This window comes from Crinia signifera, chromosome 11, assembly GCF_055691185.1.
Source record: "Crinia signifera chromosome 11, ASM5569118v1, whole genome shotgun sequence".
Taxonomy (NCBI): domain Eukaryota; kingdom Metazoa; phylum Chordata; class Amphibia; order Anura; family Myobatrachidae; genus Crinia; species Crinia signifera.
In genome coordinates, this window is record NC_139227.1 from 112,160,340 (window position 1) to 112,184,332 (window position 23,993).

Here is a 23,993-nt window from a genome sequence, read left to right on the forward strand (position 1 = left end):
GTGTTAGATAGATAAGAGCAGCTACTGCATGTGTTAGGAGTGTTAGATAGGTAAAAGCAGTTACTGCAGGTGTTAGGAGTGTTAGATAGATAAGAGCAGCTACTGCATGTGTTAGGAGTGTTAGATATATAGGAGCAGCTACTGCAGGTGTTAGGAGTGTTAGATAGATAAGAGCAGCTACTGCATGTGTTAGGAGTGTTAGATAGATAGGAGCAGCTAATGCATGTGTTGGGAGTGTTATATAGTTGGAGCAGCTACTGCAGGTGTTAGGAGTGTTAGATAAGAGCAGCTACTGCATGTGTTAGGAGTGTTAGATAGATAAAAGCAGCTAGTGCAGGTGTTAGGAGTGTTATATAGATAAGAGCAGTTACTGCATGTGTTAGGAGTGTTAGATAGGTAAGAGCAGTTACTGCAGGTGTTAGGAGTGTTAGATAGGAGCAGCTACTGCATGTGTTAGATAGGTAAGAGCAGTTACTGCATGTGTTAGGAGTGTTAGATAGGTAAGAGCAGTTACTGCAGGTGTTAGGAATGTTAGATAGATAGGAGCAGCTACTGCATGTGTTAGGAGTGTTAGATAGATAGGAGCAGCTACTGCATGTGTTAGGAGTGTTAGATAGGTAAGAGCAGTTACTGCATGTGTTAGGAGTGTTAGATAGGTAAGAGCAGTTACTGCATGTGTTAGGAGTGTTAAATAGGAGCAGCTACTGCATGTGTTAGAAGTGTTAGATAGATAAGAGCAGTTACTGCATGTGTTAGGAGTGTTAGATAGGTAAGAGCAGTTACTGCAGGTGTTAGGAGTGTTAGATAGATAGGAGCAGCTACTGCATGTGTTATGAGTGTTAGATAGATAGGAGCAGCTACTGCATGTGTTAGGAGTGTTAGATAGGTAAGAGCAGCTACTGCATGTGTTAGGAGTGTTAGATAGATAGGAGCAGCTACTGCATGTGTTAGGAGTGTTAGATAGATAGGAGCAGCTACTGCATGTGTTGGGAGTGTTATATAGTTGGAGCAGCTACTGCATGTGTTAGGAGTGTTAGATAGATAAGAGCAGCTACTGCATGTGTTAGGAGTGTTAGATAGATAGGAGCAGCTACTGCATGTGTTAGGAGTGTTAGATAGGTAAGAGCAGCTACTGCAGGTGTTAGGAGTGTTAGATAGGTAAGAGCAGTTACTGCAGGTGTTAGATAGGTAAGAGCAGTTACTGCAGGTGTTAGGAGTGTTAGATAGGTAAGAGCAGTTACTGCAGGTGTTAGGAGTGTTAGATAGGTAAGAGCAGTTACTGCATGTGTTACAGAGGTGAAAGATAATTGTGTGAAAAATGTAACATGTATAAAACAAACAATAGGAATGGAATACAGTGCTAAAATAAGTGTTATATTGTAATATCCTGAAGCAGCCTAGCCACAGCAATTCAGAAGGTCCCACATCCCAAAAAGTCACCCCACAGCTGACATACTATATAACTAGATGCGTCCATCTCAGGGTTCCCATTGGTTAGTTCACGCCAAAGCACTGACCAAGTTTCATTATGCTCTATTGCACCCATGAAGCCGCCAGGGCATTGGAACGCTACTGCTAACATTTGAACCACCTAGCTACCTAGCGACAGTACATACTGTAAGCAGCTTGCCACTGTTGCTATGGAGACGTGAAGGGCTTCTCTTAATTTTTCCTCCTTGGGCACCTGATTGGCTGCCTGAATCCTGAAGGTTTTTTATGGATTTTCGCCAGTATTGTATTTTACATTTTACGGTCCTATAAAACTCTAAAGTCATTTTAATTTTCAGTCCTGAAGGTCTCTGTATCACGCCATTATATACTGTGCACATCACGACCTCAAACAGAAAAGTAATTATACATATATTCATTATTTATTAAATTTCTTATATAGCGCAGCATATGCCATTGTGCCTTTACAATCGGATACAACAGTGATAGAACAAAACTGGGTAATGACAGACAGACAGAGGTCGGAAGGCCCTGCTCGCAAGCTTACACTCTATACTATAGATATACCGTATTTTTGAGTCATTCCCTGTACCATAAGTGCTAGAGTGAGACCATTACCAGTCTGTGTGGGCAGGAGGATACCATGTTGTCCTCAGCAGAGGTGGAGACTGGCCGCAGTTCCTAGTCACTGTCCAAGTTCCGGGCTGGGCATTGGTGCAGCAAGCGGCTTGTGCCTGCTGTCATTGTCATAGAAGCTGTTGGGGGTGTATATGATGACATCCGTTGCACCAGCTCCGTACTTCTTCCTCATTCTTGCATAGTCCGCCTTAACGTCTATCTTCTCTCTGCTGGCTGAAATGCATTACACATTGCCAATTAATTTGATACTTTTATTACAGCATATCTTGATATTTAGGAGTAAATTTACTAAAGTGTGAGTTTTTAGTAGAAGTGTGAGATGTTACTCATAGTAACCAATCAGATTCTAGCAATTATTCTTTAGAAAGTGCGATATAAATGATAAGTAGAATCTGATTGGTTTCAATGATTAACACCTCTCACTTCTAGAAACTCCCACTTTAGTAAATTTACACCCAAGAGTCTTACAGTATTTTCAGAAACAAGAGTTTTATACGGCTAGGTGTACGGTGTAATGGGTAATGCTGGTTACGGTACTGTAATAATCACCATTTTCATTGGATTATTTTTGGGCATCAACAGAACTCAGCGCATTGGGAGGACACTTGTGCCAATACTAGGTCCCTGCCGTACATGAGCCTGGACCGCAATGCGCGTGCACGACGCCAGTTAGTGAAGGAAACCTGCTACTTGTTTCCTTTGCTAGATGATTGACAGGAAGTCGGCATCTGGGGGTGGTAATCGGCCATTTAACGGGAGTGCCAAGAAAACCGCATGTGTGGCAGTAAACCCGCTAGGATAATGCAGGTCACATGACCGCAAGCTAGGGGGTGCTTTATCTCCTTCCCCAGGAAGGGGCTGGGCGGACCTAGTTGTGCAGAGCATAAATTCCAGCAGGCTGTGTGCCTCGGTCCTGATACAACTCTGCCGCTGCCAGTAACTCTGCTCAGCAGCAACCTCTAGTGTTCCTGTGTGGTACTGCAGTCCTAGCTCAGTCTCTGTGATCCAGCTTTCTCTGATTCCTGTTCCGGCTCATCCCTGTTCCTGAACCCTCCACGCCAAGTCGGCCATTTCAGTTACAGTTATTGCCTACCCGAACCCTCTACGCCAAATCGGCCATTTCAGGTACAGTTATTGCCTACCCGAACCCTCTACGCCAAGTCAGCCATTTCAGTTACAGTTATTGCCTACCCGAACCCTCCACGCCAAGTCAGCCATTTCAGTTACAGTTATTGCCTACCCGAACCCTCTACGCCAAGTCAGCCATTTCAGTTACAGTTATTGCCTACCCGAACCCTTCATGCCAAGTCGGCCATTTTCAGTTACAGTTATTGCCCATTCCAAGCCAGCTTCTGTCTTCAGTATTTGGCAAACCAAGCAAGCCTTTCAGTTATCGTTCTCTACCCGGAACCCCTGTTGCCTCCTTCCCTGTTGCTAGCCTACCGGTCCCTCTTCTGACCATCTGTTCCTGGGCACCAGTGAGTTCTCAGAGTAAGGGGCCAAGACCTGCTGTTCGGATGCAGCGAAACCCAAACTCCCTAGCGGCGGTCCCTGGAGAAGACCGCAGGGTAGTTAGATTCCGCACCCTCACTCTGGAGCTACCGTCTAACTCACAGCCTAGGATTTATGCGAAAGTCATACATCCAACCTGCTAAGTTCCAAGGGCTTCCAGCGCAGACCATATCTGGGCAGGTACCCGAGGTGGGTCCTCAATCTCCGTCGGCCGTGACAACATTAATGCACAAGGCGAGATTTCACTATACTGGTGCGCTGTCTACCTGTTGACTGACAGCTGCTAATTTGCACAGCAGCAATCAGGTCTGAATCGAGCCATATATCCCACCGCAACACAATTAAAGGATTAATAGAGATTGAGGTTCAGATTTACTCAATTATGTTCGGGGCCCTAAATGGCATTTTATTGGCTATCTGGCTCACATGTTTTGGATAGCCAATAAGATAAATTTAATCTTGGGCTAGCTTGGAGAAAAGAACAGCTCATCTCTAATAATGAACCCTGGAAGAATTACATATTTGGTGCGTTGTATTGTATTGTGTACATAAAGATAGAATAGATTCATGCACTGACCTCTTTTGGTTATAAATGGCTCCCCCGCCGATACACATATGAGCATGTCCTTTGTGATGTTGTGCCAGGATGCCACGTCCTCACCGGTTGTGGTGTACAGTCTCGCCGCCGGTTGGGGCTGCATGCTTAATCTTAAAGTGCAATCCTCCAGTAACTGCAGGGCAACAAACGTCAACATGGATTTTGTGTTTTCTTAGTCAAAATGACAATGTATTAACCAAAACAAGATGAATATCTAATGCATAAGGCAATGATCAACTTAACATTGGATTTCCACTGCAGCTTTGTTTAAAAGTAAAGAGGCTTTCAGCGATGTGTGCTGAGCGATCTGTCAGGGCTAGTGTTCTCCGGTGAGTACACTGGCCCTGCACGGCGATGTAACTAGATTTATCCAGCATGCTGGTTGGATATTAATTGCCAGGCGATAGGATTTGACTTTTCATTAAAAGAAGCAATCCAGGAGTGGTGGTTGGCATGCAGTACAGTATACACAGGGGAGCGGTGCATTAGCACTTGGTTCCTGTGTGTACAATCTGACATACTGTACAGTCATAGGAAAGAAAGAAGCCAATTAAAATGGAAAAAAATGTGCAGTACTGCAGATGCCTTATACCTCGTTATTGCTAATTCCTATTATTATATAAATTATTTTTATTAACTAGTTAATAGCTGTCATCTATCCAGGGCCAGCGCCACCACTAGGCAGAACTAGGCATTTGCCTGGGGCGCCGGCCACTGGAGGGCGGTACTGAGTCACCGAGGTACCATAGAGAGGTACCAGAAAGCAGGGAGCTTGGAGCAGGTGAGTCTGTGATCCTCCCTCTCCCCTCCCCCATCCCGCCCGTGGCGTGAATCAATGCTGCTCCCCCCGTGTCGCCCTGCAGCCCACTGGGGGGATTTCAGTATCGTCCGCACCCTCCCCTCCCCCCCCAGTGGGCGGGGTTTTGCCTGTGGCGGGCGGGGGGCTTGCACCGGCCCTGCATCTATCATCACAGTTCCCTCTCTCCATATCCAGAAAGTTTGAAACAGATCAGTGTCCCTGCCAAAATTGATTTCACTTTCTGTAATTTGGTCTGTCGAGGGATTTCAGGCGGTACTTCTCTTCATAGAGGTGAAGAGTAGTTAGATATAGATAATAAAACTATTTATAGGATGCCACAAAAGGTCTTCTGTACCCTGTAGAGTAGTTATACAGGAAAAGTGCAATAATAACAGGATATAAAGTGCAAAGATTGTACAGGCATGATACCAACAAAGTCTATGCTGAGTGAAACCTATACTCTAATTGAGAGAACAAGGCAGGTCCAGGGCCACTGTAAGCACGTGGGAGGAGATACTAAGAAAAGCAAAGGATAGAGGGAAGAGGGCCCTGCTCGTGAGCGCTTACAATTTATAGGGTGAGGGTACAATGTTGATTTAGGAGAAGAACTAATGGTCTTTGGTAGACCAGAAGAAATCTGGAGAGCTTGAAGCTTTGTTAGGGAGGGAGTTCCAGTGGTGAGGAACAGTGTGTGTGAAATCCTGGAGGCAGTTGTGGGGAGAGGTCATGGGTTGGGACTAGAACCAGCAGTGTAGTGTACTGGTAGGACTGTGGTGCAAGGTTAGGTCAGAGATTCAGTGGGGGGCAAACAGTGAGGAGTTTGAAAAGTACCCTGTAGGGACATGTGAGAGTGTGTAGAACCTGGTAGAGTTGGGAGATAGATGCCGAGGATTTGGAGAGAAAGATGAGCCGCAAAGCAACATTATGGATGGATTGGAGTGATTGGGAGTCAGAAAGCCCAGGTAAGGAGGAGGTTATTCTAGTGAGAGATGACCAGTCAAGGACAAGGGTCTTTGTTGCCTCCAGAGAACGAAATAATTTAATCCTGGAGACATTATGGAGGTGGAACGGTAACAATGGGAGTGGGCCTGAAGGTGGGGGTTTGATGTAGCGGCCTAATAAAGTGATGAATGTAGCTTCAGCCAACAACATGACTGCTTACTGTACATTGCGTTTGGCCAACAGGGGGACGTTAATGGAGTGATCAGTGTAGATGCATCAGATGTACAATGTATTGGACGTCCGCCATAGTTACTGTGGTGATAACAGTTGCTTAGCTATCTGTAATGGTTGCTATGGAAACATGTATAAAAATGTATAGCATTTACACCGAGAGCTGGACTACAGGCAGACTCTTCTTACCTCTTCCAAGGATTTGCCCCAAGCGTACACTGCGCGATCTGCGTTGCCCCCGTTGATGTAAACCAGCACTCGCTTCATTGCTGGAAAGTTGTACAGTGCTTTGTTGCTGTTTGCAACCACGGGATCTATCTTTGACTGGGGAACCTGCATATCGGACAGGTGCATCTAGAGGGGAACCAGAAACTATTCACAGAGAGTTTGAGGGCAGATAACAACCACTCGGCCCATCTAGTCTGCCCCTCTTCCTGGGCCACACATGTAATAAAGAACTCAAACCCAAATCTAACAAGTGATAGAACGCATGTCTACAGGGTCAGAAAACATCCGCAACTGTAATATATCAATGCAAGGATAAAGGGCCTGATTCAGACCTGGTTGCTAGGCTGCGTATGTGCGCAGGTAAACGCTGCCCGGACAAACTAATTTGCATTCGTTTGGATGTGTCCACTTACACATCCACTGGCATGCGGAAAATCATTAGAAGTCCATTACCGAATATCCTTACTTTCGGGTAGCCGAGTACCACTGAAAGCCCCCTGTGGACTAGTATTCGCTACCTATGGATACACCTATATATATATATATTACATTTCCATCTGCATCTTGAGATGGTTGTTGATGTCTTCACATTATTGAGATTATACATTTCTCACTATAAGTAGATTATGTACAGAGGACAGACTGTCACCTCCACGCTCTCTATTTCTTCCCGCAGCTTCAGTTCTTCATCGGAGACCTCTCTCCATCCTCCTTCTACTAACACGGGCTGAGCAGGACTCCTGGTGGGGATCATGCTGGGCGGAGCCAGAGATTTGACACGACGACCTGATGGGCGGGGCATACAGGAGAGGAAAAGCTGAGCGTAACATCTCCCATTTACATACAGATGACCGTTCTATATCCCCCTTCTACATTTCACCCTAAAATGAGACATCCAGATCAATAAAGTTGTGTGAAAGGAATTGTGTGGCCGATTCAGGATCGCTCGAAGCAAACCTTGGCACCGAGCGGCTTTGGCGTTGCGGGGAGGGAGGGCTGAAGGCAGAACAGGGGAACAGGGGGGAGGGGTCAGACGTTCGGCCAGGTGGCGTCTCAGGGCTTGCTAAGCAGCGGGCCTTGCTGAATAAGGCCCCGTGTGTGTTACCAGACAGTATATGTATGTGCATTTTTCCTAAACCTGTGATCCACTGCTGGAACCTAGCAGCATTGGATCACCTGTAACACAATCAGCTGACTGAGTGATCCTAAGGTCATGCAAGCCGGCTACCGCAGCTCCATCGCGGAGGCCAGGACTTCGCCATAGTCTGCTGCCGCTACCACTGCCCAAGGGGCTGCAGCGCTGTCAATCACTTGGGACCAGATGTATTAAGTGGAGAGTGATAAACAACCAGCCAGTCAACACATTACTGACATGTTTCACACCCAGCCTGTAATATCACTTTTTGAAGCTTGATACATCTAGCGCCCTTGGTGCTCGCAGTCCGGAGAGCATCCAATGACAAAGCACCAAACCAGGCAGTGGCGTAACTAGAAATTTTGCTCCCCCCAGCCAAAAAAAGGCCCTTTTTTTGGTAAAACAAACAGGGCTCCCAGCGCCTACAATAAACGTAATGCTCATTAGACAATATGCAACACACCATAATGCCAGTGGCGTAACTATGAAAAAACTCCCCCCTGCCACAACTCTTTTGCACGCCCCCCCCCCCAGCCCGACCCCGACCCCCCCCCCATACCCCTTCAACCCCCCCAACCCCCTTGCCCCTCCACGTAGTGCCGCTGCGTCTGCCCCGGGACCTTCCGCCGACGAATCAGTCTGCACTGCGAATCTCTGTCTCCCTGCTCTCCTGGCTCCTGCTGTCATAAAAAACATGTCACTCAGAAAATGGCTGCCCCCGTACAGCAGACCGTTTTTAAGGATGCTAGAGGAGGCCTCCGCCTTCTCTAGCATCCTCAAAAACGGTCTGCATTAAGGGGGCAGCCATTTTCTGTGTTTGACATTTTTTTTATTGCAGACGGAGCCGGGAGAGCAGGGAGACGGAGAGCCGGCGAAAGGTCCCATGGCACACGCAGCGGGTAACAATAGCCCCGCAGCCCCCCCGGCGCCCTCAACTTCCAAGTGCCTCCCCGCCACCGTGGGGGCTGCGGGGCGATAGTTCCGCCACTGCGTAATGCCCCTTATTCATTATATCGCACACCGCAATGGTCCTTACACATTATACCCCACACCGTAATGCCCCTTATACATTATATCACACACCGCAATGCTTCCTACACATTATACCCCACACTGTAATGCCCCTTTTAGATTATACCCCACACTATAATGCTCCTTACACATTATACCCCACACCATAATGCCCCTTATTCATTATATCACACACCGCAATGCTCCTTACACATTATACCCCACACCGTAATGCCCCTTATACATTATATCACACACCGCAATGCTTCTTACACATTATACCCCACACCGTAATGCCCCTTTTAGATTATACCCCACACTATAATGCCCCTTACACATTATGCCCCACACTGAAATGCCCATTGCACATTATACCACACTCCTTAATGCCAATTACACATTATGCCACACATAAAGGGGAGAGAGTTATATGCAGGATGGATGAGACAGTTGGGGAGAAGGTGAGACAGCTATATGCAGGACAGAGGAGACAGTCAGGGAGAGGGGGAGACAGCTATATGCAGAATAGATGAGACAGTCAGGGAGAGGGGGAGACAGCTACAGTATATGCAGAACAGAGGAGACAGTCAGGGAGAGGGGGAGACAGATATATACAGGACGGATGAGACAGTCAGGGAGGGGGGATATAGATATATACAGGACGGATGAGACAGTCAGGGAGGGGGGAAGATAGCTATATACAGGACAGATAAGACAGTCAGGGAGGGGGATAGCTATATGCAGGACGGATAAGACAGTCAGGGAGGGGGGAGATAGCTGTATGCAGGACGGATAAGACAGTCAAGGAAGGGGGGAGATAGCTATATGCAGGACAGATGAGACAGTCAGGGAGGGGGGGATAGCTATATGCAGGACGGATAAGACAGTCAGGGAGGGGGGGATAGCTATATGCAGGACGGATGAGACAGTCAGGGAGGGGGGAGATAGCTATATGCAGGATGGATGAGACAGTCAGGGAGGGGGGATAGCTATATGCAGGACGGATAAGACAGTCAGGGAGGGGGGAGATAGCTATATGCAGGATGGATGAGACAGTCAGGGAGGGCGGATATAGCTATATGCAGGACGGATAATACAGTCAGGGAGGGGGGAGATAGCTATATGCAGGATGGATAATAAAGTCAGGGAGGGGGATAGCTATATGCAGGACGGATGAGACAGTCAGGGAGGGGGGAGATACCTATATGCAGGATGGATGAGACAGTCAGGGAGGGGGGATAGCTATATGCAGGACGGATGAGACAGTCAGGGAGGGGGGGGATAGCTATATGCAGGACAGATGAGACAGTCAGGGAGGGGGGAGATAGCTATATGCAGGACGGATAATACAGTCAGGGAGGGGGGAGATAGCTATATGCAGGACGGATAAGACAGTCAGGGAGGGGGGAGATAGCTATATGCAGGACAGATGAGACAGTCAGGGAGGGGGGAGATAGCTATATGCAGGACGGATGAGACAGTCAGGGAGGGGGGAGATAGCTATATGCAGGACGGATGAGACAGTGAGGGAGGGGGGAGATAGCTATATGCAGGATGGATAATACAGTCAGGGAGGGGGGAGATAGCTATATGCAGGACAGATGAGACAGTGAGGGAGGGGGGATAGCTATATGCAGGATGGATAATACAGTCAGGGAGGGGGGAGATAGCTATATGCAGGATGGATAATACAGTCAGGGAGGGGGGAGATAGCTATATGCAGGACGGATAATACAGTCAGGGAGGGGGGAGATAGCTATATGCAGGACGGATAATACAGTCAGGGAGGGGGGAGATAGCTATATGCAGTATGGATGAGACAGTCAGGGAGGGGGGAGATAGCTATATGCAGGACGGATAATACAGTCAGGGAGGGGGATAGCTATATGCAGGACGGATAATAGAGTCAGGGAGGGAGATAGCTATATGCAGTATGGATGAGACAGTCAGGGAGGGGGGGGATAGCTATATGTAGTATGGATGAGACAGTCAGGGAGGGGGGAGATAGCTATATGCAGGACGGATAATACAGTCAGGGAGGGGGGAGATAGCTATATGCAGGACGGATAAGACAGTCAGGGAGGGAGATAGCTATATGCAGGACGGATAATACAGTCAGGGAGGGGGGAGATAGCTATATGCAGGACGGATAATACAGTCAGGGAGGGGGGAGATAGCTATATGCAGGATGGATGAGACAGTCAGGGAGGGGGGAGATAGCTATATGCAGGATGGATGAGACAGTCAGGGAGGGGGGAGATAGCTATATGCAGAACGGATGGGACAGTCAGGGAGGGAGATAGCTATATGCAGGACGGATAATACAGTCAGGGAGGGGGGAGATAGCTATATGCAGGACGGATAATACAGTCAGGGAGGGGGGGGATAGCTATATGCAGTATGGATGAGACAGTCAGGGAGGGGGGAGATAGCTATATGCAGGACGGATAATACAGTCAGGGAGGGGGGAGATAGCTATATGCAGGACGGATAATACAGTCAGGGAGTGGGGAGATAGCTATATGCAGGACGGATAAGACAGTCAGGGAGGGGGGAGATAGCTATATGCAGGACAGATAATACAGTCAGGGAGGGGAGATAGCTATATGCAGGACGGATGATACAGTCAGGGAGGGGGGAGATAGCTATATACAGGACAGATAAGACAGTCAGGGAGGGGAGATAGCTATATGCAGGACGGATGAGACAGTCAGGGAGGGGAGATAGCTATATGCAGGACGGATGAGACAGTCAGGGAGGGGAGATAGCTATATGCAGGACGGATGATACAGTCAGGGAGGGGGGAGATAGCTATATGCAGGACAGATAAGACAGTCAGGGAGGGGGGAGATAGCTATATGCAGGATGGATGAGACAGTCAGGGAGGGGGGAGATAGCTATATGCAGGACAGATAAGACAGTCAGGGAGGGGGAGATAGCTATATGCAGGACGGATGATACAGTCAGGGAGGGGGGAGATAGCTATATGCAGGACGGATAAGACAGTCAGGGAGGGGGGAGATAGCTATATGCAGGACGGATAAGACAGTCAGGGAGGGGGGAGATAGCTATATGCAGGACAGATAATACAGTCAGGGAGGGGGGGATATAGCTATATGCAGGACAGATAATACAGTCAGGGAGGGGGGGAGATAGCTATATGCAGGACGGATAATACAGTCAGGGAGGGGGGGATATAGCTATATGCAGGACGGATAATACAGTCAGGGAGTGGGGAGATAGCTATATGCAGGACAGATAAGACAGTCAGGGAGGGGGGAAGCTATATGCGGGACGGATAAGACAGTCAGGGAGGGGGGAGGTAGCTATATGCAGGACGGATGAGACAGTGAGGGAGGGGGGGGGATAGCTATATGCAGGACATATAATACAGTCAGGGAGGGGGGAGATAGCTATATGCAGGACAGATAATACAGCCAGGGAGGGGGGAGATACCTTTATGCAGGACGGATGAGACAGTGAGGGAGGGGGGGGATAGCTATATGCAGGACGGATAATACAGTCAGGGAGGGGGGAGATACCTTTATGCAGGACGGATGAGACAGTCAGGGAGGGGGCGATAGCTATATGCAGGATGGATGAGACAGTGAGGGAGGGGGGGGGATAGCTATATGCAGGACGGATAATACAGTCAGGGAGGGGGGAGATAGCTATATGCAGGACGGATGAGACAGCCATGGAGACTTATGCAGGCCGCAGCTCCCGCACCTGCCTGTGGGTGCAGCAGCATGACAAACCTGGCGCTCCCCGTAGACCCAGCCAGCTCTGGCGCTCTCAGGCCCAGTGTGACCTGCCTAGGAACACTGTGACGTATACTGACATCAGATATCTTAGATCCGTATTTTATATATGGTTGTGTGTCTTTGTACAATACAGTATATACAATGACTTTATAAATTACATATATGGATACACTTCACTTGTATTCAAGTAACTGAACCTAATAAACAATAATCTGATAAATATTATTTGTGATTTGAATTAAATTTGTTTGAAAGTTGATTATAAACTTTAATAAATAAAAATAAATATTTTGACTGAATAAAGGGCCAATTGTGAGACACTGCTGATGATTGTTAGATCATCCTGTGTTTTATAAGACTAGTATATATAATGTAACAGCGCCACACTGTGGCCATGCACGGAAAATAACACAGGTGCTTTTTATTTTATTATCTTCACACCGACATCTCTGCCTCATACATAACAATAAGTGGTACTCTTTACCTAGTACGGCGCCCACGATTTTGATCGTGGGCATCGCAGGTAAAAAAATCGCGGGCATCACGGGCATTGAATGCACTAAAAATCGGGTGCGACGCGATGACCGCGATTTCCCATAGGGAACAATGTTAAATGTCTCAATTGACCCGATTTTCATGTTCAATGCCTCAATTGACCCGATTTTTCCATAGGAATCAATGTTAAATGGCCCACAGAGGCCAAATAGGCACCCTGAAGTGTGAAATGGCCCCCACAATTGTTAACCCCACCCCACGATCAACATCAACGCGAAGCGTGGCGAGCGCAGTGAGCCTGCGAGGGGTGGCGGTACGCGTCCTACGACCTTTTCGTACCCCCACTATCCACCTCGGCGTGGAGTTGAGAATAGAATAGTGTGGCGAGCGCAGCGAGGGGACGCGGATACCTTCACAGGTAAACGTGTCCCTTCGCGGGCTTCACAGGTATCCGCGTCCCCTCGCAGGGCTCGCTGCGCTCCCCACGCTTCGGGCTCGATGGCTCGCTGCGCTCGCCACACTATTCTATTCTCAACTCCACGCCGACGTGGATAGTGGGGGTATGAAAAGGTCGTAGGACGCGTACCGCCGCCGCTCGCGGGCTCACTGCGCTCGCCACGCTTCGGGTTCACGTTGATCGTGGGGTGGCGTTAACAATTATAACAATAATAATAAACCTAATAATAATAGTAATTTATAAGAAAACGTCAGAACAAAATATGCACAATACTGGTAACAAGGCAAAAGACAGAGGCCCGATACGGGTGGCCCGCACCACCCCTGGCACCACACATCAATATGCTGAATTGGTGACGTCATACTAGTCCCTCTGCAGCAAAAATACTCATCTGAACGACTTTATACACTATGGGCAGTGGCGGTTTTTACCTATGGGCTGCAGGTAACATCCGCCACTGTTCTCTGCTAAGTGCAGCCCCCCTCCCGCACAGAGGTAACTGTGGGGGTAAACCAGACCTAACGCCCAAGTCTGCACATTCGTACGGCCAGCGTTCAGTTCAGACGTCGCCCCGCTAGAGGGAATTTCTGCCTTGCAAATGAATGAGTTTAGTGTGCAAATGGATGAGTACCGGCTACGCATCTATTCGCATTCAAGCAAATATGTCCGAACCCCATCGTAACATGCTGACCATCAAATGACTATCGCACCAGTCATCACAGGCTCAGAGTAACCAGAAACGTACTAATCCATTCAATGGTAAAGAGTCATATCTGGGCTGGGGCTGACGTCATACACCCTCACCTAAAATGCTCAGACACCCCTGAGTTTTCATGGACACTGTCAGCGTTTTCCCAGGAACCCCTGTCTTTTTCTTTGCCCACTAAATGGAAGGTTTCCACCCGCAGACGCCTACTTCCTGTCAATCACCCTGAAAACCGCTTACGAATAGAAAAAGTAGCAGGATTCCATCACAGCGCGGCCACATGCATGTGTGCTGCAAACCGTACATATGCGCAGTCTAACGATAATCAGCCCCCTGCGAATTTGCTGCCATGCAATCAGGTCTGAATTACCCCCAATAAATGAATATGCCGCAAATTTCAGGACAAAGAAATTGTCAGTATGAGTCATTAACCCCTTCAGTGGCGGGTTATTTTTAGGGAGCGCTCCCCACTGGGCAAGTTGTTTGAGGAGCGCTCTATAAGAAAAAAAACTACTGTGTTTCCAGGGGCCGGGCAGCGGCACGCACTAGATCAGCCGCTGCCCGGCCCTACCGGGCCCTGCCCCCGGCAACCCGGCTGTGTGCAACATGGCGTTAGCAAGGTCACACAGCACACAGACGGGGGAAGGAGGCAGGGCTAAGCAGCAGGAGCCGGGCAGCGGCTGAAGCTGATCTTAGCACTCAGCTCAGCGGCTCTGCCCAGCAAGACGGAGCACTGGCAGTGGCAATCCCGAGGATTTTCTGGGTTTACCAGACTGGGCACTGGCGCATAGCCTGGAAAATTCTCAGGAGTGCCAGCGAAGGGGGTTAATCTGCAAAGACTGAATGAGAAAAGGCCCTGTGCAAATCTGAACGTGAATTGCGAAACTATCGCAGACTGCTCGTCATTGGCAAATCCATACGCAATTCACAAACCATGAGGCTGGTATATATATATATATATATATATATGACAGCATGGAGGCTCTTTCAACCCTTGTCAATAACATCAATGCACTTGAAAACCCTATTAAATTGACCATGCAATGCCATCCCTCAGAGATCAACTACTTGGATGTGCTGATCCACCTTAAAGAGGGCAACATTCAAACCACGGTTTACACCAAAACCACTGACCGAAATACCCTGCTTCACCATGGCAGCCATCGTGCGCCTAGCCTGAAGAGGGGTCTCCCTCGGTCACAGATGTTGCGCATTGCGCGGATTACCAGTGACCATGATGAATTAGATGAAGCTCTCAATATTGTAATCAACAAATTTTTGGCACGAGGATATGACTATAGGTTGCTTAAAAAACAAAAACAGGAGGTACTTAATACCCCTAGAACACAACTCTTAGTCAGCAACACTAAAAAAGATACCAATAAGAGAATTCCCTTCGTGACCTCTTTTACCACCACCAGCGCGGCATTGCCGCGAGTTCTAAAGGCCACATGGCCACTGGTCACTAGCGACCGGGACCTCCCATGCTTCTCCCAAACTACCTTAATGCCCAGCTTTAAGAGGGGACGTAATATACGAGATTTTGTGGTAAAGACGAACCTAATGCCAACCACCCCCACCAATACTCAAGTTAAGGCCCCAGGGTGTTATAAATGCCCGACATGTACTGCATGTCGACACATGGATACGGGTCCATTCTTTATACATCCTAAAACCGGTCAACGCTATAAAATTAAACAGGTTATAACATGCACTACAGCCTTTGTAGTGTATGTTATCAAGTGCCCTTGTGCTTGCATTTATGTTGGCCAAACGAGTCGACCCTTCCGGGAGCGTGCCACGGCCCACCGGTCGGCCATTAAGACTTGCCTTGCTGGCAAGGACATTGACCAGCCTGTGGCCCGCCACTTTAAGGCACACCAACATTCCTTGGCCGAGTTTAGGCACCAGATCATCGAACATGTCCCTCCTCCTGTTCGTGGCGGTGACAGGATTAAAAAACTTCTCCAGCGAGAGACCTACTGGATCCATGTGTTGAATTCAGTGTCTCCACATGGCTTAAATGAAAAGACCTCTTTAAATATCTTTTTTATAAATATGCCTCTGTTGATATCTCCCTGAAATCAGAAGCTCTACTAATGTGATAACTAATTTGGAGTTTAATAATAATATCGTTGTAAAGGCGACACAGATGTCGACACGTCGACCTGTGGCCGCCTGCTTGTACAAGGATACTCCTCCTACCATAAAATACACTATGGTCCCCTATGTAGACATCGTTTCATGAGATGGTGCAATGTATGCACACTACCTGATATTAATAATAATTACTGTGAGCAGAAATAAGATGTCGATACCTAAAAGTCCTCTACACTGATTTATAATGTCTTGTGATTTAAATAGTAACAGCTAATTGATTAAGTAAAATTGCTATATGTATTGCAGGCTGTTACTTAGAATTTCATATTAAGCACACTAACGTGATCTGATATATGACATAATCATTGTTTTTATACAGCCCGTTCCTAATTTTAAAGTTTTTCTATATATAAGCACCTTGTCACTTTAATATTATGTACTTTAGATTTTTAACTTCTTTAAATGTGCGCCCTCGTATTCATTACAGGGAAACGCACTCTGAAAATGACCCTATTCACTTCCCGTACGCCAGCTGGAGCAGACGCCGGCGGGTTACCGGGACAACGGACTGACGTCGGTTGTCACGTGACGACGCTGCCGGAAGTCAGCCCCGCTGCACAGCGAGCACCAGGGATCACGTAAGTGTGCTTACTTATTTAAACCAAGATGTTTCACATGTCTGTTGTTTTCTGCACTTCACTGTTTGCTGTTAAGCTATGTTGCACAGTCAGCAGTCCTGAGGAAGAGGCGCAAGCCTCGAAACTGTCGACACATAAATGCTGACATTGTTCTCACTGTGATTTTTACCATCACCATGATTTGAATACAAGTTTGTCTTTTTCACTGAGAGTGCCGCCTCCAGTCTTCATTTATTTGAAAACCGTTGCTATATATATATATATATATATATATATATATATATATATATATATATATATATATATATATATATATATATACACACCTCTGCCCTTTAAGGAATGAGGCCCACGATCACTATATAAACATGTCCTAAAGGTTACCTTGTAATTGTCTGATTTTGTGTTTCATCAGACTGTGACCGGACAGAATATTCCTCTTCTGTAGCCAGCGCATCTTCTGCTTCTCTGACCTCTCCGCAGCTAGAACAAGGGCACAGAGCAAACAGCCTGAGTGATTGACATTGTGAGAGCTTCTTATGTATATTACATTCATTTCCTATTGACTTGCCTTGACCTTTTCTGTGGCAGCACCCGCCGGTTTAGCATGTAATACACAGCAATCTGGTACACACACAAATAGGGGCGAATTTACGGGGGAGGGCAACTCTAGGCACAACATTAACGGACACTGCAAATGATTATCTACATACAAGTACTGCAGAATATTAGAACTAACAAAGTCAAAGGTTAAATTATTTACAGATCTCTGAAGTAACCACCAATAGTCTTATATGACTTATACCTAGTAATACAAAGAAGTGCTGACATCAGAACATGGTCAGGGTTGCCGACCCTCCCGGAATTCCCGGGAGTCTCCCGAAAATCGGGTCCCCCTCCTGGCCCCCGGAAGGGTGGGCAACCCTCCCGGAATCTGGGGGACCCCCCTGAGCCCCCCGAATCGCGGCATGTAAATGCCCTCAGAGGAGGGGGCGGAGCTAAAATGGCAGAATCGTGTCATTTTAGCCCCACCCCCTCCATGGATATCAGTCATTTCTCCTATTTCCCGGAATGGGGGCGGGGCTTAATGACGTCACAGTCAAGCCCTGCCCCCTGATCGGGTAAGGAAAGTCTCCTCTCCGGGCTTCTCCCGGATAGGAGCATTTAAAAGTCGGCAACCCTGCTGTATCTATAACAGAAGCGGGGGGGGGGGGGGCGGCACCTGGGTCCAGCGTGGCCCACACTTCACTCATCTAAAATCAGCAGGATCTTGTACAAAAGTGAGCACATTCACATTCATGTAACTCTGGCATTCCTTCATTCATGTGATTCCTGCTAGACAGGGTGGCATCACTTTTCATGCCAGGTAACTCACACCCTTCGCCCGGAATTGCAATATCCTGACACCATGCCTGTGGTAATAAATAGTTTTTAATATATACAGTCTCACTCAAACCTTAATTATTTTGGGACCATTTTCAGTCAGGTTCTCCTTATTGACACAGTGACTGCCCAGTGTCTAATAATCACAGCATTCCCCATATATACACCCCCACCTCTCATGCAGGAGGGACGCTCACATGCGCTCCGAAGTTGCGCTGGAAATTTTGAGGGCGTGGCCTAGCAAAAGGGGGCCAGCGAGGTCTTGCAGCTTTCCCGCGAGGTCACTCCCTCGTCTTCGCAGCTGTAACGTGTGTAGCTTCCTATCTTGCTGGCCACAGACCCCGCAATAGCCAGCAAGATAGGGGGCTACACACGTTACATCGACGATATTTTCTTACTGTGGATGGGAACGAAGGAAAGCTTTGAATTGATGATTTCTAACATCAACTCTTTAGACTGTCCGATCAAATTGACGCATGAGTGCAGTTTTGATACCGTACATTACCTGGATGTTAAAATAACCCAATCTACCACGGGACTTCTCTCTAGCACCATGTTTTTCAAACCTACAGACAGGAATACCTGCCTACAAGGCAACAGCCATCATCCTGAATCGCTTAAAAAATCTTTGCCCTTCTCACAATTTTTGAGAGTGATACGCATCTGCAGCGAACCAGAGGATGCCAAATCTCAGATTGAACTGATGCTACGCAAATTTGTGCAAAGGGGGTACAACTATCAATCCCTGTTACAAGCCAAAAATAAAGCTCTTGCAATAACCAGAGAGGAGGCACTAGCTGGTAAAACTCGCAGTGACAAAACAGACTGCATCGTATGGACACAGGAGTACACAACTGCGAGCAAAACGCTCATGCAACAGGCTAAATCAGTATGGCCCATAGTATCCAGTGACCCTACGCTCCCATCTTTGAAGGACACCAGGATTTTGCCATCCTTTCGCAGAAGTAAGAATATTAAGGACTTCGTCGTGCACAATGATGTCACCGACATGGGCATAGTGAGACCCAGTCATTTCCTGACAAGAAAACCTGGTAATTACAGATGCACGGGCTGTACCACCTGTAGCCTTATGGAGGTTGGAGACAAGTTCAGCCACCCACATTCGGGCAAACAATTTACCATCAAATTTCCATTATCTTGCACTAGCCGATACGTGGTATACCAGATCCGATGCCCGTGTGGCTTGCTATATATTGGCAAGACAACACGCCAAATCAAAGAACGCATCGCTTTACACAGAAGCCACATTAAAGCTGCCCTGGAAGGAAAATCAGCAGATCAACCTGTAGCACGCCACTGGAGGGATGCCCATCATAGCATGACTAACATAAAAATGAAAATGATAGATCATGTACCGGCTAATCGCAGGGGTGGGGACAGGGGTAGAATTCTGTTGCAGAGAGAGACTTTTTGGATCCATACTCTGCAGACAGTTCACCCTAAGGGACTCAATGAACTGTTCACTTTCAATGCTTTCTTATAACATGCAGGTTTATACTTGTACACTCTTTCTTTAATGTTTTCCCTATACCCGCAGAGGTCATAGTGTCAACACTGTGTACTCTGTTACACTGAGATACATAACATGTTTTTTTCTGATATTGCAATGTGGTTCTATATTATGGTTATTCAGTACATTATGCCATATGGACTGCTTTATCTGTTTCCCCTGCTGTTGTTCTCATTTCTCCCGTTTCCAACTCGTACTTTATTTTTCTGTGTATATTTTTGGTATATTTTGGTATTAACTATTCTTTTTTTCACAGTGTCCTGTCACCGCACGCATATACAGCTGAACTCAAGCGGGTACCTCCGGCCGTCAGTGTGCCTTAGTGAGCAACCCCCAGCTTTACAGCCAAGTACGTACTGTGTCTGTGTATGCATCGTCGGTTGCTATGGTGATATGACACTTGGGTGAAGCCGCGTCTATCGGGAGGCGCCGGGAAACACTGTGGTCACACACCAGTGACGTCACCGGACCCCGAACGAGCAGCGCGGCAGGTGTGGGGCGCATTAACTGTAAGTCTGTCTTGTCTATATATACTGTATGTTTGCTGGTGTTCTAATAGGTCTTGATAAAAGGGGTGACACCCTGAAACGTTGATCTTGAACTGATCGTTTGTGAGCGTTTTTTTTCTGAGTGACATCCTTCCTGATATGTATGTATTTTTCTTCGGATGGGCACCAGACCAAGTTGTTGCAATATAGAGAGTGCCGGGCTCCCCTGGACTGTATATATATATATATATATATATATATATATATATATATATATATATATATATATATATTCATCTATTTACTTATTCTTTGGATTTATAAACATGTTTGAGCTGGTTTATACCTTTTATACTATTGTAAGTTTTCCTACTGAAAGTAAAAAAATAAGAGAATACTGCACAATGTAGTGAGTTTAGCTTGAACAGGAAACATTTAAGTATTAATTTAACTGCAAATTACAAAATTTAAACTCTGTCTAACTACTACAGACAGATTGAATGTGGTCCAGGATGGAAGCCCATGGAAGAGTCACATTTAATTTCAAACAAAGAATTATTACCAAAATGACTATGTACCTGCACTGTACGTTCCGGGGCTACAACACTGTACAGGCAAATCATACCTAACTATTACGCTGGTGGGGAACCCGTCTCACAGTTATCCTATACCCTGCATTGCACCGGGCCAAGTAGGGACTCCTGCATATGCCTGAAAAAGGGGCATGGCCTTGTGGGAATGTCGAGATTGGGAGCCACGACTTCAATAATTGTCATTGTGGTGGCATGCCCACTGTTGTTCTGATAAGAAGAGCAGCCAGTGACAGGGAGCCTTCCAACTTCCCCTCCCCACTGGTGGAAAAATGGGCGGTAACTAGACTGTCCCACAAAAAACATAGTCAGTTGGGATGTTTGCTATTACTATAAATGAGAACACGGATTGCATTATAAACAATATAATAAATAATTACAATTAACCTTTTGCAGTCCCCATTTTTTTTGCAATTCAAACAGTCTGGTTTAAATAGAAGATAGATTTAACACAACTGCGCTCAGCTTGTATGTGCTCTAGGCTAGGTCCAGGTGCTGCTAGTCTCATAAAGGGTATCCCAGTCCCTTTTAATTAGATATGAGGATAGTTTGGGGTGAGACAGCGCTATCCTGTTTGTATTGGTGCTCTGCAAGTGTGTATATGAGCAAAGAAAAGAGATTAGAAAATAGATGTATAAAACAATGTCAGATTTATTCAAAGGTCAATATATCAGGAATATATTCCTATGCAAGCAGCTAAAAGCGTGGTAACCTTGTTATGTGCTTATACCAGACTCTGATATAGGGGTGGTGGAGTGGTGCTTACCCTAAGGGTAAGGGGGGGGTTTAGGGTACCTCTGTGGGTATTTAATTGGTGTTTTAATTACACCTATGAGGGGTCCCCCAAGCGGGGATTCCTGTGGCAAGTGTCACCAGAAGAGTGTTCCCAAACGGGTATTTCAGATAGTCTGTACTAGACTTCTTTAGCTACCGTAGGCTCTGTGATAGAACCTACGGTCTCTCCTGGTGATTTGTCCCAGGAATAGAGTCTGGGTGAATTGGTGGAGATGTCTGTTGTTTTCAGCAGGGAGGTGCCTTATGGGCTTCGGGCGATTCTGGTGAACCCCCTTACAATCTCATAGGTGTGGTTACCTATGCCCTCTCTGCTTAACACTGTCCAAATAATGTAAGTGTCTCAGTTATGGTTTAAATGTTTAAATTAATTGTACATTGAATGTTGAACGATGTTAATGTTCTTATTGTAAAGTGGCTCACCGCTGGATCTGCTACGAGCGCTGGGGCTGATGATCCTGAATAGACGTTGGACTTCAAAGGGTTAAATACAGACAACTTTATATATCAAGTTAATCCTACAATATATAGAGGAAATATGGATTGAACCTTTCAGCAGCAGGAACGGTTCCCCACAGGACACCCAGACTTCCACAGGATGACGCAGGATGTAGCAGAGCAAGTATTCATCCACAGCGAGGTCTTCGGGATGAGACGGCGTTGTTACAGGTGTTACAGGTGTTACAGGTGTTACAGGTGTTACAGGTGTTGGCTGCACATCTATAGATTAGATAGAGAAAATCATGTTCCATGTGCCAATTCATGATGTGCAAATGTAAGTACAGAGGCAGAACTCTGGGAGGCAATGGAGTCATCGGCCACTGGGCTCCTGCTTCCAAGGGGGCACCTTCTTGTTTGAATCAGTTAATTGAAAGCAGTTGATAATGTGGCTGACTCCCCCTTCTAACATCATTTTTGCAAGTGTCACACCCTGTATTAGATCCCATGACCATGCTGGAGACAGACACCCTACTCATTGAGCTATTTGGGGGGCACCAATACTTATCTTGCCCCCGGGGTACTGAGATGAACCTACGCCACTGTGTAAGTGTGTAGGTGTAGTGGGAAGGACCGGCAGTCCCGGATAGCCTCACCTTTCTGAACTCCGGTGATGATTGCTGCATCATTTCCCTCTTTCCTGACCTGCTCCTTCTGCTGCTTAAAATAATCCCTGACGGCCCAAGCGATCAAGCTGGACGATTCCAGGATCACTGTCCCATCAGCTGTATAGAGTCTGCAGGCCGGCCGGGGGAGGTCCAGTTCTTGCGTACACATGGACAGCAGCTGGATGTAGAGAGACAGCATGGGGATGTAAGGCGGACATACATTTAGTATGTTGGGTTCATTATACTGAGAAACATGTGTTGTATAAGAACATTCCATTTATCTAATGTGTCTCTTGTACAGGCCTCGAATCCGTGGGTTCTGTACAGAGTTGTACAATGAATTGGGCCAAATTGTGTTACCTCCTTGGCTCAAAAAGTTCAGGACCTCCCCAACTAACAGCAATTCCTATCCCGTCAGGTATTGTGAGTGTGTGTGTGTGTGTGTGTGTGTGAGTGTGTGTGTGTGTGTGTGTGAGTGTGTGTGTGAGATTTACGGAGCTGAGCGATTATCGGCTGACTGACATGTGCATCATCCCAGCACAGGCTTATTGGGATGTATAAGCCGCCTGTAAAGAGCAATGTCATTAAATATTTATTTCCCTTGTTGGAGTCACAACTTTCTGCAGAATTTGGGACCCGAGCTGACCAGTTTGGAGCTGGCTTCCGTTATGGTTGGGGGACCACACACGGGTGTCTCCCTGCTACAGCATTACCCCCTCCCCAGACGGTATCAGGACTGATCATACACTGACTCATGATAGACAGTCATATTTACCTGTCGACCTTTTGACCCTTTCGACCATGTGAGTCGAACATTAATGGTCGACCATATGACTGTCTATCATGAGTCAGTCAATGATTTATACCATAACCCCCCGGATGGGTTAGCCCAATGCTGGCTATTGGGGTTACAGTTCTTTTCCCCTGACTTTCAGATACCAGCCCCGTCTGAGAAGTTTGGGGCTAGTAATGGACTTTGGGGTGGACACGTTCATTTCAGTTGTTAAGTATAACTATTGCTCCTATCCTGGTGACTCCGCCCCCCCCCCCCCCCCCCCCCAGTGAGCCAACAGTACTGTCCCCTTAGGGCCTGTGGGGCCAAGAAGTTCCTGAGCCACTGTCTGTGAGCTCTATTCAGTAAGAAGGGCACTGGTGGGAAGACACAAACATGTTCTTCTGCCCCATGGCACTCACCTCTGGCATCGATGTGCCGATGATGACTCTCCCATTCCTAAAGCTGCAGCCATTTTTGTAGGCCTTTATTTTGACGGCCCGTTGAATTCCTGCCACAGACACATCTTGCGCAATGGGGCGGCCAAGGAGTTGGGACCTCATGGAAGACAGAACTCCTTTTAAGTAATTGAAGGTGTTTTGTGCTTCAGACCTGGACAGGTCGGTC

The 23,993-nt window shown here is 47.0% G+C and overlaps 1 protein-coding gene across 5 annotated transcripts in view; it reads right to left on the reverse strand.

The window, feature by feature from the left end:
• Positions 1 to 1,157: 1,157 nt before the first annotated feature.
• The window catches only part of DCDC1 (doublecortin domain containing 1), a 341,410-nt gene continuing 318,574 nt past the window's right edge, over positions 1,158 to 23,993 (reverse strand). For 2 of the 5 annotated variants that reach the window (XM_083164256.1, XM_083164253.1), the window contains 8 exons: positions 23,789 to 23,992; positions 22,583 to 22,772; positions 22,038 to 22,208; positions 17,089 to 17,187; positions 7,048 to 7,184; positions 6,360 to 6,524; positions 4,178 to 4,331; positions 1,158 to 2,301 (listed from right to left, as the gene is read on the reverse strand). In XM_083164256.1, the coding sequence (XP_083020382.1) occupies positions 2,135 to 2,301; positions 4,178 to 4,331; positions 6,360 to 6,524; positions 7,048 to 7,184; positions 17,089 to 17,187; positions 22,038 to 22,208; positions 22,583 to 22,772; positions 23,789 to 23,992 (1,287 nt within the window). In that variant the 3' untranslated portion in view covers positions 1,158 to 2,134. The remainder of the gene's footprint in view (positions 2,302 to 4,177; positions 4,332 to 6,359; positions 6,525 to 7,047; positions 7,185 to 17,088; positions 17,188 to 22,037; positions 22,209 to 22,582; positions 22,773 to 23,788; position 23,993) is intronic. The other 3 variants (XM_083164254.1, XM_083164255.1, XR_014465436.1) reach the window with 3 other exon arrangements.